The following is a 17,006-nucleotide window of genomic DNA, read 5'->3' on the forward strand; positions in this document are numbered from 1 at the left end:
ATCGGAAAGCTCCCTCTGTTACCGCTCAGACACACTGGGATATTTCTTGAGAGTACCAACGGCTGGGTCTTGGTGTGAATGTACATTTTCTTGGAAAAAACAAGGGTTAGGAATACAGGGACAGTGGAAGGTTAAAGAGTGATAGTAAGGACTAGAAATAGCAAAGCACCTCATGTATTATACTGATTCTTTACATAAATCAAATGCAGAATAACCAATTATTTGACCTCCTTAACTCACATAAATATATCTCAAATAATGCTTTACTTAAGTAACGTACAAAAAACGATATTGAGGAACTTTTTCTTGAGTACTGACATTTTCTGCTACTTCATAAAACTCAATTACATCTTAAAAGGGAAATATATTTTTAAATTCTCCAGAACATGTATTTTATAACTTGAGTTTTTTTGCAGACTCAGACAAAATATAACACAAGAATAATTGAACATCTATTAAGATAAACGTTATTGATTCCTTGGTGAAATTCACGAGCTCCTCTCCCACCAGCTGCAACATTATGGAGACATTACTGCTTTAATAATTATAACCAAGACATATCATTTGTATTATTCAGAATTGGGACGTTGTGCATAATGAGTACTTTTTCCTTTTGGTACTTTAATTATATTTTGACGCCAATAATTCATCCACCACTGCGTTTAAAACGATGGTTAAAGCTTCACTGGCTCCAATATTAATGTGAGTCACACCTTCTGCACTGGCTCGGGTTGTGTAGGGAAGCTGAAATGATTTGAATTGATTTACTTGTGCTCTTCTTTGTATTCTTTAAACAGAGATCACCATCTGGAGTGCTCTGCCGTTGGCAATTCACCCCACTTTGTCAATGGTTCTGTTATAAGCTCAAAATCTTTCCGATGTTCCCTAAACAAAGGAAACATATTCCTCGAACGCCGTGTGCTGGATGAGATAACACTCCCAGTGACTGCAGGCTGCCGCAGTGTCTACCTCTGTGCTAACACTAATGGACGATCACAGTCACCCCTGCTGAGATTAACCCTAACCTAATCCTATTCAAACAGGAGAGATTAAAATTGCACTGATTGGTGCAGAGGTGGACAAAATCAATGACTGTGGTTGTGTTACTGCCCCTATGAAGACATTGGGGGTTAGTAGTGGTGTTGGTGATCGTTTATTCCCAGTGTTGCTATAAACTGCTGTAAACTAAATATAATCATATATTTAGTCTAAATATATTTATATATTTAGTCTAAATATAATCATATATTTAGACTAAATATATGATTATATTTAGTTTCGTAAACTAAATATAATCATATATTTAGTTTAAGGCTGAAATTGACGCAAAACTGTATATGCTTTTAGGAATTTTAACAGTGCTGACCTGATACCCACTAAACTATAGATGGTGCAACGATGAAAACTAGACTCTATTTGTCACAGACTGTGTTTTTGTTTTGAAAACGTGTTGTTAAAACGTGTCGGTAGCGATAGTTAATGCTAACAAAAACAATGCTATAATGCTAACGTCTAGTGGGTATAATACCCATAATGTTCATCGTCCCAGTACAAAGTGCTATAATGCAAACTACTGTGGGACTTTTGCAATATGTTTGAGAATATTTAATCCTTTAAGTGAAACATCTTGTATTCATTTCATGGTGCTATACAAGTGAAGGGATGACCAAGTGATGACAATGTTTCCTGTTCAGGTGCAGAGTGAAGTGTTAAGATGATCCTATTTGTCAAACATGTGTTTTGAAACACTGCAGGGGTGTAATAGTTCTAAGGTTATTTCACTTTTTGGGAGAGGATTGAAATTTCTCACTTCATAAAGGATGGATTTTTATGACATTTGGAGAAAAATGTCAAATCCGCACCAAAATGCGATACAAGTTATTTAACCGTGCAATGTTTAAAGAAAAAGAGTCAAGTTTTACCCTGACAGCCCTCACAGAAACCAGGTGGTAATACAACGCCAATCATAATCTCTGTTCGGACTCCTTAACAGATACGGCTGATCAAAGCAATTAAACAATCCAGTCGCCCTAAAGCAGACTGCGTTTCATAGAGAATGTAAAGCTGTTGATCTATTGCAAACGGCATTAGGACTTTGTTCTTTCTCTAATAATGTGTTATTTACACACGTCGTCATATCGAGGACATTTCAAACGGCAGCCACGGCGTCAATCAATAACCCAATGACACAAGCTAAAGGTCGGGGCAAGTGAATGCATTTTAAAGAGTGCATTCACTTGCAAACCACACAACACCAAACTTTTCTTTATATGCTAGGTCACATCAAAGATGGATGGCTTGCAGCAGAATGCACAGCTCATTATGGGAGCTTCACTTTTCTGTTTATGCTGCAGACAAAAACTGAAAACCGGGGGGAAATATCTCCCCACATCACAAAGCTGTATTCTCTTGCTTTTCAAAAATCACCCCTCTAAGTTAAACAAAAAAATGACTGAAAAGCAGCCATGCCCCTCGACTCTTTATCTGCCTCCAGCCAATGTCCTGAACTTTCCGCTGTAAATATTTAATAACCTCTTAAAAAATACTTCTCTGGCCCCGATTGCCACCGTGCTGTACATCTGTATTTGGTGTAGTGCATCACTTCACACCATCTTCTTTAACATTAGGTTAAGTTTGCCATTACAGATTAGTTGCAACGCCTGTGTGACAGCATGTGAACGATACTGAACTCTAGAGAGGAGTTTTTGTTTATTCATCTTCGAATGCAAACACACTCAGTTGGAAAAGGACTTCTCAAGAATGACGTTGGTCTCCTTCAATTATTTCTAAAGAGTTTTTAAAATGTTGGTACCGAGAACAGACTATTTTATTGGTCTGTGGTGGTTTAGGGTTGTTACTACTGTTTGAATGAGTCTCTGGTGCTGTTTCCTTAGTTAAACTCATAAACAATATACTAACATGTTTATCGTCGATGCTATTATAAAAGTGTTGCATGAAATACTCTTTTGTGATGCTACATCAGATGGCTCACTATTTGCATCATCATTTAGTCACATTAGACTTGTCAGCTTTTCGACGAGGCCCATTTGTTTGAGCGGCTGTGCAGACAGGAAGCAGCTGCTCACCTTCAACAGTTTGCATAGATTTCCTTCTGTCAGATTCATGATACTGCTAGGAAACATCTAAATGAATGGTGATTTGATCCCAGACTGACAGAACCAGACTGAGCACCGACAGCTTTCCTTTATCTATTTCAAAGATTGAGCATTTGATCATATACAGCCTCACAGTGCAGTGGAAGTTAAATCCAATTTAAAGGGGAGCATTATATAAAGCAAGTGACTTAAAGCACCTGCGAAGGGAAGGGACCTGTCCCTGCAATCAGTTTCCTTCTCGACAGAACATTTGCACATTGTCCTGGCTGATTCTATTCCTGCTTGTTGAACAGCAACCATTTCAAAAGCACCTGCCACAACAAATCACAAGCCTGGTTAAAGAGTACTCCTAATCCATGACTGGGATGTGGATGATGTTATCACAATTTCCTCTGCCGGTTCGATAAATGCCACATACATCCTTACGCCCAGAGGACCACGGTGCTTTCAACACCTTTTTTCCGGCACCGTTGTTCATAACACTCACTGACAGGAGAAAATAAATCAATACCTGTCTGAATCGACCCTTCTGCTCTCAATCCCCAAAACATTTTCTGCTCAGAACTGTGCATTATTTTAAATACAAGCTCCTAAACATATTCCCCAAAGCATCTCCTGTGCAACCCAAAAAATAATCCAATGATTTCCTGACGTTATTAAGTTATCTTCCAGCAAACGTACTGTAAAATCATTCCAAATCAGTCGTGTTATAATCCAGATATATACTGTGGGACTAAGGAACTAAAACTAATCAACATCCCCTCTTCTCTACACACCAACCACCGTTTCATAAACAAGCAAAATCCACTTTAGACAAGTAGGTATGTGACAAACAGGCTGGGGAATGATTTGACTGAACATAAAGTAAAGCAGATTGTCAGATATTGCAAGCACCTGCTGAAGTAAGACATTTATGTTACCATATTGATCAAGACAGTGATGCACTAACCAGCCGAAGAGAGTTTTTCTTTTTGGAGATGCAGCTCACCTCTGCTCGTGCTGTGAGAGAAGAGAGGCAGGGCAGCTGTGTAAACGTGCCTCCTCCAAATTTAATTTCCAGCTCTCCTGAGAACTGCTGCCAACTGACTGAGCACACTGTATGGTAATTGCTTAACAAATCACAGAAGGAGAGAAACAACAACAAAAAAAACAAGAAGGAGAAAAACACATAAGACTACATTATGGTTTTTATGTTGCTTTAAAACTGAGAACAAGCATACGAGTTAAGAGGCCTTTTTATGCTTTTTGGGGTTTTCCCTTTCCTGTAGTGTGTTATGCAGGTTTTTGCGCATGTAAATAATCTGCAAAGGCTAAAATCTCAACTCTTTGCATACTTTCGTAACATACTGTAGTGACATCACTATGTAACAATCGGGCTTCTACTGGTTAGCACTCTAACACATTTACAGCAGTGGCTCAGTCAGTAGGGGCTTGGACTGGGAATCGTAGGGTCGCCGGTTCAAGTCCCCGAACAGACATGAAATATGGAAAGTGGACTGCTACTTGGAGAGGTCCCAGTTCACCTCCTAGGCCCTGCTGTGGTGCCCTTGAGCAAGGCACCTGACACTTCCAATCACCCCTCCCCATTGCTCCTCGGGCGCTGTACAATAGCTGCCCACTGCTCCTAGTGCTAGGATGGGTTAAATGCAGAGGACCAATTTCACCGTGTGTGCTCTGCTGTGTGAATGTATGTGACAAATAAAGAGGGTTTCATCCTCCGATTCTATTCTACATGATAGGCTAAGTAGCGGGACATCTCTAAGAGGTTGAACAATCACAACAGAGCCGGCTAGCTAACCAATCAGAGCAGACTGGGCTCTGGTTTCAGACAGAGGGTGAAAAGAGGTGCTGCAGCACAGGAAGTATGAGAAAAATAAAGATCTTTTACATGTCACATGCACAAAAGACATGTATGAACCTGAAAATGAGCATGATGGGGCCTCTTTAACATAAATCGGCTCATCGGGGCCAAAATGAATTAAATGCGTTCCAGTATCGAGCTATGATGAGCCAAGTAATGATCCATATGGTACTGCTTAAATCTTCACCCTTTCATAACATGTGCTTATTCACTTCCATGTTTATTAAATAAATAAAAAGGGTTTTAGAAATGTTGTTAATAATCATCGATAGGGACTCTAAGTAGTAACTTACTCACATAAGGCAGAAATCTATGCATTGCTATTGTTGATTAAAGTGTGTGTTGTTAGAACCTCACACATACCTGATTTATCATGTCTGAGTGCGCTGTGGCCAGAGAACAATAAGCTGGCTGAGCAGCAGTGGTTGTACAAGGCTGATTATATACCTTTGACTGAATGGGTGTTCAACATGTCCACGGTCAAAACAAACAAGCCGCAGGTGTCCACACACACAATGTTGACACCTATTATCCATGTTAGCCAGAGCGAGGTTCTTTGTCTTGCAAATTGGATGGAGTCAGTCCAGCCCAAAACATTTTGCCTTGTTGTTGCAATGTTTTAATACTCCCTCTCTGCTTTAAGGCAAGCCAACAGGTACAATTAGAGACTCTGATGTAAAAAATGAAAGCAGTAAATATTCAAAAATAGTCTTCCATCAGCAGAAAACTTAGGTATTAAAAGTGACATATATTAAAGGTTTGGTAATGTTCAATTCAGGCACGTTTACAGGATTAGGGAAAGACTCATTTTTCATGACATTTGGTGTAAGGATATTGAAGGACATACCCATTACATTTTGGAGGAAAGTTGTATCCCAGGGCTGATACACAAATGATCTTTGGAGGCCCCTCAGTCCAAAACAACAAGTCCTACAGCTATCAACTTGTTTTTATGAAAAGCCTCAAGCAACAAAATAAAACACTGTATTTGTCCCATCCATATTGTTTCTACTTTCAAACTTAAAGCTCATGGACACACCAAAGTCTAACTATTGGGTTCATCTAGAGAGCACATGAATGTACCATTAGGTTCTCCAAGCACCAGTCTAGTTATACGTTTTAATTTGTAATATTTTAACCTTAATCGTTTAAGGAATGACTTAAAAGATGCAAAGCATGTTAAGACGTCAAATAATGTTTCTTGAAATGAAATTTGAGGGCAGAATTTCACTATAGATTGAGCTGTAGGAGCTTTAAATGTAGAGTTAATATGGCAAGACTAATGTTCAAAAACTGAGAATAGCATCAAAGTCAGCAGGCGCTACGTACAGCTGCCTGCAGGTTTTTCCACATCACACAAAAAAAACCTTTAGATACCCGTCCTATTCTTGCTTCAATGCTATGAGCTACTGGATATCTTATATATTCAACAGTGAAATATGGGCCTTTGAGTCCATCACATGAGAAGAAATGAAACATGGCATTAACGTCACAGATATCAGTGATTTTCTGCTCTTCTCATAACCAAGTAAATTGGTATTCTTGCCCAAGCTGTTTCGGTTGTAACACACGCACTGCCATGTGTCTGTTTCACAGCGCAGCCTCCTATAGAGAGCACTGCGTTCGTGTGAATTCATGTAGGTGTGTGGTTTCCTTTACAATAACAGGGGGCAAGACAGAGTGACAAACGGCGGGTGGTAGTGACAAGCTGTCCTAATCCTACGTAGTAGCTCGTGGAGAAAAAATGCTCCGCCTGACAATCTGTGGCAACGAGGCGAAGGCTTTGAAAAAAAGACAAACATAGAAGGAGTCTTACCCCGTATGGCTGGAAGATAAGCCCGTCGACTTCATGGCTGACCTGGGATGTGAAGCTGCCTTCAAGAAGCTGAAAAATAGAAGGAGAACACAGTCAAGAAAACCACTAAATGCCAAGAAGGGCACACATGAAATAACATTGATTTATAAGTCAATTACAGCTAGAGTCTTTCAACAACACCTAACCGGCTAAAAGTAAGAGAAGTTTAACATAGCTGATAGACTCAAGAATTCCTTCAGATATTTAAGTCTATACTCTGTTTCCATCCATCTAGCCTGAAACTAAGCACTGATATCTTTGATTGATGATGCATGACAGAGATCAATATCTGTAACTTGACAGCCCACATTCAGGACAGGAATAGCAACTAATCATTAAGATCCTGAGGACTGGAAAGAGTGGATTTCATCTCTGTCACCGAAGCTTCTGGAGAGAAAAGAAACCTACGGCACCAAATCAGACGACATATTCCCAGGAGATGTGGCAGAGCTACTGTACAACAAAAGCACATTTTCTACATCGTGGAGCACATCAACAGCCATGGCAACTACAGGGAGGAGTATTAGAGGCTCAATGAGGCTGAATTTGAACATTAGCATATGGAAATACATGAAGAGATTTCCCCCAAATTAGGGTCTTTTCCTTTTTGACTCTTCAAAAAGGAAAAGACACCTTTTTGACTCGTATCCTGCCCTGAAACTTCGAGGAATTCATTTGTTAAGCAACTGCATGAACAATACATTTATTCTGCAGTTATAACTTTCTTTAACCTCAACAAAGCACAGGAAAAATACCTACATACCAACAAAATACAGTAGCTTATTTATTTCGGGATGCAAACAGGAAGTGCAAAGCATGCCATGCAGTTAGCTTTGGGCTACATTTAGACATATTGGAACAATTAAACATACGCAGAAGTTGCTTTTACACTTCCTATTGACAGTAAACCCATGGGTGAAGAGACAACTTCTACTGGATTGCTTTGAAACGGAAGAAAATTTCAAATGTGATTATCATCAGGCAACTTCCAGCAAGGTATAAGTGATTATTTGCTTACATTGGAGATAGAAATACATTCCCTAGAAGTTTAAGTGTATACAGGTTCTAAAACACATTTCACTAAGTGACAACTCAAAACAGAAGTCTCCAACTGACCTTTAATAAGATGTAAGAAATAAGGCTGAATAAAAAAAGAAATGAGCCTCCCTCAGCGGCGGAGTTTGAGGAGAAAACTGATGTCAAAAATGATGTGCAGTCAAGTATGAATACTGAGACTGAGGCTTTTATGTGCTTAGATGAGGTGAGTATTTGAAGGTTGGCTGAGTGCTTCATTTTTAGTGATATTTGAAAACGCGAGAAACTGAAAAGCAAGACCTTCAAATCAATGTTTTATAAGTGAACCGAAGACATGGGATGAAACCGAACCTGCATTGAAAATTCAACCGTGTCATTTTCACAAAAATAAAGCATGGAAAATGTTTTATGCGATGTTGGGCCCTCCGTGATGGATGACAAGTCTGAACAGAATTTATTTCCATACTGGTATGAAGGGAAACTGGCTGTTGCTGCTTGGAGGGTCGGAAATCAATCTAAAAACGTATCATATGCCTTAGACGGCTCGACTGTAATGTAATACCAAATTCAAAATCTGATAAATGGTTGCACATAGCCACACGGAGCAGAATCTGAAGGGTTTAAAAAATAAAAAAGTAGACGTGAACAGAGACTGCAGACTCACTGTTGACCATCAGCCGTCCGTGAGAGTTTTACATGAATATGGATATAATTGCAATCCTTTGGGTTAAAACTCTCTTTGCTATTCTGTATGTGCATGCAGACGGTAAATATATTTAGGCGGGCAGGAAATGGCCTTGGTCAATAAAACCCAAAAGCATATGCATTAGTGCACTGCAGCGGATATCAGGTATCATATGTAAGCCATCAAAACGAACTTAAGCAGAGAGCAAAGCATTTTAGCTTACAGGGAGGTATTGAAAGGTGGAATAGCATTGAGTATCTTTTTAAAAACAGATTGTGAATCATCTCCTGTCTGAATTATAGAAGACGATAAAGTGGAACGATTAAGTTTGAATTAAAAGGGCCTGCATCTCTGTCCAGCTCTGACTTTTCAATTAGCGTGGCATGGGCAACGTAAGCGGCTGTTGACTGGGAGATAGCAAAGTGTTCTGCAGATATGAAGCGCGTCAACAATCGTCAGAGCCAAGAAGCATTTTCTACGCAGGAGATGACAGATTGTCATCGTCTGACCCGGTGCTGCTCGGTGACCAACCAAATTATAACCTCAATGACAAATACAAGAAAGCGTGTTATAAAACGTAATTGCATTTGTACCTCACGCAAGGCTGGTAAACGGCTTTATACGTAGCAGCACCGCAGGCTCTCCTGTGAAAGATGCCTTTGATGTGGCGCTGCACAGTGGATAACCACATATGATGAAACATTTAGTCTTCCTTAAAACCTCTCCTTAAAAGTAAGGGGGCAAGGCTACACATTCAGATTATATTTGCTGCAAAGTAGGTCACTATCCATATTTGAGATGAATGAAAATGCAAAGTATGAGCTTGTAACGACAAATGTCTAAATTGCTATATTTAGTCCTGAGCCGTCACATCCGAGCTAGCTTCTGCAATTCAATAAATTCAACGCAATCTCTTTTTGAGCATTTCTTCTATTGGTTAACTGTCAGTGAACCAAGCTACATTGTCCCAAGATTTAATAAGTTTAGACTGAAGCATTGTTTTGTTCACCAGTCAATCCTCAAATGAAATACAGAGTTTAATCCCAGATCAGATGTTCTGTACGCAGGGTCATGAACATATTGTCTTCAGTTATTGTAATGCCATGGTCAATTTCTGTTTCCTTGTCTTAATATTTGTCCTTGATGTTGCAAATGGAGCAGCTGGGATGCAAGAAACATTTCACACATGTTCTGATAAAGTATGCTGAAAGCATATCCTCTCTAAAAACCATTTGGGAAGCAGATTCAATAATGCATTGTTTACCAGCTTTCTGTCTTCTTTCATGCATTTGTTTGGGCATTGATGTGTGTTTTACACCAATTAACTGTCAATCAATGACATATCAGTGTGAAAGTGGCTGCAGGAGGAATTCCAAGGAACATTTGATTGAAATGCGGCCTTAATGTTTCATGTTCAAGGGTTTTTATTATCATGTGCACAGTTGCTACAGTGTAGTTATGGCATTGAAATCTTAGGTCCCGAGGTCCTCCAACAGTGCAACATATTATAGAAGGACAAAATAATAATAAAATAGAAAGAATACCATTCAATTAAAAAGTAGTGCAACATGAATAGTGAATAGAATACAAACACAGTAAGTAAATTATGCTCGGCATGATGAAAGTGATGTATTTATTTGAGTAGTGTAACTTCTCTGTTTTGTCTTTTCAATGTAGCAGAAGCTTGAGTGACAGATAAGTCACACGCTTCACGTAAGTTATGATTTATTTACAAAGTCTGCTTCCGTGTTCACCAAATAAAAACAGGTGGATGGAAACACAGTGAAATGTGACTGTGTTTAAAATGTATTTTCCTAGTTTCTCTAACAGAACCTGTACACCGAGTTCTCACTTTGGCTCGCTTTAGCAGATTTAACCTATAATGGGTTTGTTTGAAACCATGCCAATCATGCCTCTCCAGCTGTAGAGCGCTGGGTTTTAACAAAAAGATAGAAAACATCCTGCGTCTGTTATATTTATACCACTGGATGTGTTCACCTTTCCCCAGAACACTTTGATGCAAAACATCACTACGTCTCTAAAGATGCGTTTCAGGGAAGTAAATGAAGTCATCTGCACTCCTCGGCTGCGCACATTTATCTACAGCCGCAGAGAAACGGTTTGGTCTCAGCTGTATCTGCGAAGAAAGCAGAGCAACACCAGTGCTCTCCACAATGATGAATGAGTCACAGCAGATCACACAAAGCTTGACAATCACGCTGACATGGAGAAGGCAGATAGCCAGACTAAAAAGAACTGGTGCTTTTATGAGGGAACGGCGTGTAGGCGGCAAATCTGGGAGTTCCATTTCAGTTCTCTTGCCATCTCAACACACCCACCCACCATCTTCGCCGAGCACACTGGACCTTGGGAGGGAGCAACGAGCACAGAGAAGACTTCCACTCACACATCCTCCTACAGTAGGGAAGTTCCTCGGAGAGAAAAATGCAGAGAGGGGGCAGCGACCCTGCTTTCAGGGTAAACCTTTTTCCAGGAACAAACACTAAGTTGTGCCTGTTACAGTGAGGCTGTGTGGGCAGTGGCGAACAGCAAAGCCCCATTAAGAGACCAGGCTTTTGTTGCAGACTCCCAGGCAGAGAGGGGCCAACGGAAGAGCTCCGGGATAGAAATCAACCCCTAACATGCTCAAGCAATGTCCCGAGAGAGAGAGAGAGAGAGAGAGAAGAGAGAGAGAGACAGAGAGAGAGAGACAGAGAGAGACAGAGACAGAGACAGAGAGAGAGAGAGAGAGAGAGAGGATGTCAGGGTGATGGAAGTGAGACCATTTTCCTCTCCAGTGGTTTTATGTTTGAGCGCGTTTCACAACAGGGCACAATGATGAATGACGTCTGGCTTGGTTGTAGCCAGATGGCATCGAAAAGAGATGAAGTATGTCACTTGTCTCTACTGTTCTACAGCAAATAGCTATTTATATTAGCCGATTGAACAGAATCACTAATACTCTTAATGATCTGCTATTATTCAGGATTAACCTTGAGTCCTAACCTTAATTAATAATAGATGACAAACAGTAAAACAAAGTTATGCAAGTTACATTTTTGCCTTTGCAGAAAATGTATTTGTACAAACTCCTTGAAAACACACTACAGTAAAGGGCACAAAAAAAGCACAATGGGGCCACTTATCAACCTCCTGTTGCCCCTGTGCCAAAAGGGAAAAGACAAAGCACTAAAAGTGATCACAGTTTGAAGAAATTATTTTAAAAACTAGGGCTTAAACTGTTGTTTACTTCTGATGATTAACACATAATCTGACACTTACTTTTAAAGGTCAATTGTTTGGTCTTCAAACATATCAGGATTTCTTTAAAAGGAAAATGGCATTTTTCACCAGTGGGATTATAATATCTTGTTTTGTGTGACAAACTAAAGCTATTCGGTTTAGAGTGATAACAAGCAGAGGAAAGATAATTGAAAATAGTTTGTGTTTTTGTTAGGAAAATATCTTGATTGCTTCAGCTCTGAACTAGAAAATAGCCCCCAGCATATTTGAGGATTTGATGCTGGAGTGCAACAACAAACAAAAAAACCTGAGAGTGAACGAATCCCAGAGAAACATTAGACCCATCGTCTGCCGGGAACCAATAAACAAGTTGATCTGATACATTAAGGGTCTGTGTTGAAGTTGGTCTGCGTCCATTATTTTGTGAAGCTATTTTAGCATTTGAGTAATTTCTCAAAAAGGGTACATCGAAGCATCCATATACAAGTGGCAAAACAAGACTAGCTCACTTAGCAATGACAGTGACAGATGTATCTACATTGGCTATTTGTTAGGCCTACCAGCATTGCTTGGAGGTGCATGTGTTTAACATTTAAGTTAATTAAAATTGATTCAAATGGATTTCTGTGGCAGAGATTAAAAGAAAAAGTGGGATGGGGTTTGTGTTTTACGTGTCGCTGCAACACAGCATCCCAGGTGGGCAAATAACTGTGACCTTGACTTTGAATGTCCACTTCATTGTGTGATTTTGAAAACACATTGTATGGGCTGGACTATAATCATTTCACTGGAATACAAAATGAGCAGACATGGGAGGACTGCTGAACAGGTTTCTACTATTTTTTTAACCCAGGATTATGTCCAGAGGAGAGTAAAACCAAGGTCGAAGCAAACCTGGAGGCAGGAAAGGTTTGTACCGTAGAATACAAACTATCTCTTCATTCAACAATTTATAAGAACCAAATGAATGAATGTCAGCGCCATAGCAGGTGTCAGATACAGCCATGTGCAAAAGTTTCCTACTGAGTGAAAATCCATTTATGTTAAATAACTCATAATAATGTTTGTAGCAAAAGTCAGCCTGAAATAATTGTACAAGAGAGAAACGTAATCAATAAAACAATCAATCTGAGTTTTAAGCAGAGGTTTAAAGCATTAAAGGTGCCATAGAATGGAAAACTGTATTTACCTTGGTACAGTTGAATAAGGAGAGTTCAGTACATTGAACTGACATACCGTGAACCTCAAACACCACTGTTTCCTCCTTCACATGCTAATCATGAATATGCATATCACAGCTGTAAAACGGGCGAATTACAACAATCCCTGTGTGTGATGTCACACACGGTAGTCCAGCCCCAACATTTGCATACACCAGCTGCTGGAAACACCAACGCTAACACTCACCACTCCGTAACGCTGCTCTCCAATCTCCGACCAACTGGCTGTTGTTCAAATTCCTCGGTTTCCCCCTCCGATAAAGGCTCAAACATGTAAGGTTGGATGCCAAAAGCCTCTATGGTTCATCTTTCACAGTTTCGCAAACTTCACTTCTGTGGGCTCTGAGGCAGCCATGGATCGCTCCTTGTAAACCAGCCAATCAGAGCAGAGCTCGTCATAATTATTTAAATGAGCCCCCAAATTAGGCAATACAGCTTGTTTCATTCTAGGACCAAATCATAGGGTTGTAAATGGGCTTGTAAAACCGCATCTGGAATTTTTTTGGATCAACCAAAGCTATATACCTTCTTTGTAGACATCAGAGAAACATTTAAAATACCAGATGCATTCTATGGCACCTTTAAGTACGAACAGAATAAACGCCTATGGATTAGGGTTAGGGTCTAAAAGTAATGAGCAATAAGAGTAGAGAGCATACCTTATGGATTATTTATACGTGTATGCAAGCAGGACAATGCAACATGTTCTCATTAAAGCAATGACGTGGCTTTTTTCCTGTGGGATATCACCTGCTTTACCTCAGAACATCTGAATTGATGCGATGGATTTTCCATCTCTGAAGCCTTTGTGTTTTGTCTCCTGCTCTGAGGAGGTTTAGGTGTGGGGGCTGAATCAAAGGCAGAGAAGACGGATTGATATTCTAGTCAGACCACAGGGCTGATGCTGGAGGCTCTTTTCAAGTCTAATGTGAACAGCTCTCTGAAGCCGCTGTGCAGTTCCCTATTAGACAGAAAGCCCACATCAGAGTACATGGGCAGGGCGGCTAAACCACTGACCCGCCTCGAGTCAAACAAGGTTTCACGGAGAAGTTTAACGCCGTCTGGCATCTAATTTTTTGATTGATACCAGCGGTTTCATAAGAAAATGTGCGAATTCATTTGGGAAAATTGATTGAGACATTCACTTTTTAGGGATTTAACCAATAAAGCGAGGGTTAAAATGTACATTTTAGGGCACAGCATGAAGTAGAAATTGTATTTAAAAAAAAGAACCTGCAGCAACAAGTGTCTTTATATCTGACAGTTATCCAACACCATACCCTACTGTGACATTAGAAAAAGTTAGCAGCTAGTTATGCAGGATAATAAATAACCCAAAGGACATATTTGGCATTCATGGCCGGCGTTGAGGTCCAGGGACACAGCTGGAGCTTACAGTAACTCTCTTTTTTATTACATAATAAAAATACAATGTCATTTATTTCTCTACAAAGTCGTGTATTAGTCTGAAGAAAGTAATAGAGAACAAACCCACAAACTGTTTTACTATTTGACTTTCTAGTATTTTTAAATTAAGACTAAATTACAATACATTTTTGGAAAGAATTTATTAATCTTAAGCTGGAAAATATTTGTATTTGTTATTTTAGATTAACAGAGACCCCGCCTGCATTTTGCAGTATTTAATTTGTATACGTACAGGACTTAAATGTGTTTACTATCAAGTCAAAGCTACATGCAAGAAGTAAAAGCTTAATGCATCTTGTGTCTATAGTGGGTGACTAGAAGCTACATGAAATCGATAATAAAATGGGTTATACCAAACCAAAAAACATGCAATATAATTAATGTCTGATACTGCAGAGATGAGACTTTCAGTTAGCCACCTCACCGGCCTGTCTCCGAGTAAGAAAAGATAAACGGACAGGCACAAACACACAGCCCACACACTCAGTCACATCCACACAGACAGCAGACAGAGAGTCCGTCTGAAGAGGCAACAACTAGGTGGAGTCCCTCTTTGAGCTCCAGCAGCGTGGCGCTGTCTGAGATACAATAGAAGAAGAGACGCTGTCCTGAGCCAGAGAGAGCAGTAGAGTAGGCAGATGGAGCCAACTTATTAAGTTTGAGATACTTATCGAGTTAAAACTGTAACGTGAAACTACATTGTATGGCAATATACTAAACAGCCGTAGATATGAGAAATTTCAGAGAACAAATTTATATTTTCATTGACCAATCATTTTAAAATATAATGACCTGTATACATTCCCAAATAATTCATATTTTGATCCAACAAAACATCATAACATTTCGACTTTTTGCTCGTTTTGTCCAAAACTCAACGCCAAACAGTCATACTAATTGGAATTATTCCACCAATAGATTAGCAAAAATGGGGGGGGGGGTGCATTTAATTAATTGACAGCTATGAAAGGGGGAGAGAGAGGGGATGGCATGCGGGAAATGTGCTCAGGTCAGATTTGAACCTGGGTCATTGGCATGGGGACCAAGCCCCAGTACGTGGGACTCCAGCTCTTCTAACTGAGCTTTACAGCGGGCCATATATGAATATTCTAGAAGCCGTAATGGATATACCAGAAAAAGCTATTTTCAAGCTAATCTCTGGTCGATTAAACTTCTTCAAAACAAACAAACTGTGAGGGCCTAATGGCTGCAGCTCTACTACGGTTCAGCCTCTGATAAAGTGAACCTGATATTATGTATTTTCTATTGTATCAGATATTATTATTATTAAGAAGATGAGTTAACAAAACACATAAATATACACATGTACGCAATTGTTCTGTTTGTCCGACTTTCTGAATTCAAAGCAGTTAGCTTAGCATGCCAAGTCCCAGTTTTGTGTAAAAAAAACTTTCACAAGGTGTTAAACTTTGCAGAGAGACTGACGGATTAAACGGCTGGTTGCAAACGCTTTGGAGCTAGCAGAAAAGCGATGAAAAACACATTTGCAGGAGACAGTGTGATGTTTTCCTGTCCGTAGGGCGCTACAGAAGTCTCCTGGTAATGCAGCCACTCAGACTTCAGTCAGCCAACCTCAGCCAGGGGAGCTGAAAACTTTAAGCTTCAGGCTTAGTGTGTCCAAAAACTGCTTTAGCCTCTTTTTCAAAATTGGAAAGTAACAGGGGGGACCAAGGTATTATGATCATTAATTTAACTGCAGCAAGACTCGACTGTGAAATTGAAAAGGTGTATTGAAAAGGTTACATAAGTAGAAGTATGTAAGTATTTTTCAATGCTAAACAATTACCGCAGAGTCTGCTCGTATTTAGTGGATTACTGGATAATCATTGCAAATGCATACATGTTTAATTAGAAATGACTAAACACGACCAAACGTTTTGAAAGCTATACTTTAGGCCTGAGGAGCCCTGATGTAATATGTTAGAAAAGTGACTTATTGTTGACAGGGCGGGAGAGCAAGTATGTCATGACATTACCACGGGTCATTAGAAAAGGCAGACAGCAGACTGGCGGCAGAGTAGGTAGACAAAGAATAAACAACAAAAGTCCAAACTAAATCTGAAAGAAAAAAAAAAACCACCTGTTGACCTGACCCAGAGGAAACTTTCCTTGGATGCATCATCTCTGAGCCTGGAAGGCACAGTGGAAGCAGACGAGCAGACAAAATCAAATGAGTCTCTACACTCGAGGCTGCAGCATATTCTCCCGCTCTCTCAAGTGAATCCAACCTTCACTGTATTGATGTGCGGTGCATCATCAGATGTTGCGTAACGTCTTGGAGGCTTTGAAGAAAAAACACTAAAATATTTCAAAGCAACCGAGGTACACAAACATTAGTCATCGAGCCCATGTGGGGTGTTCTTCCAAGCATCAGCAGCCCTTACACAACAGTCAACATGTCTCCCTCTGTGAGTGGGTGCAGCAGCAGCAGAAAGAGAGAGGGAGGGAGAGGAAGAGGAAAAGTGGAGGCTTGGTGTATTACAAGGCCTGTGGTGCACGAAAATGAATTCATGATTACAATGTATTTAAAGAGGCCCAATTA

The 17,006-nt window shown here is 39.9% G+C and overlaps 1 protein-coding gene across 2 annotated transcripts in view; it reads right to left on the reverse strand.

Moving 5' to 3' along the window:
- Positions 1–17,006, reverse strand: part of rngtt (RNA guanylyltransferase and 5'-phosphatase) — an 82,065-nt gene that overhangs the window by 23,761 nt on the left and 41,298 nt on the right. For both annotated transcript variants that reach the window (XM_063902517.1, XM_063902515.1), the window contains exon 12: positions 6,794–6,862. In XM_063902517.1, coding sequence (XP_063758587.1) covers positions 6,794–6,862 — 69 coding nt within the window. The remainder of the gene's footprint in view (positions 1–6,793; positions 6,863–17,006) is intronic.

This window comes from Eleginops maclovinus, chromosome 15 (assembly GCF_036324505.1).
Source record: "Eleginops maclovinus isolate JMC-PN-2008 ecotype Puerto Natales chromosome 15, JC_Emac_rtc_rv5, whole genome shotgun sequence".
Lineage (NCBI taxonomy): Eukaryota > Metazoa > Chordata > Actinopteri > Perciformes > Eleginopidae > Eleginops > Eleginops maclovinus.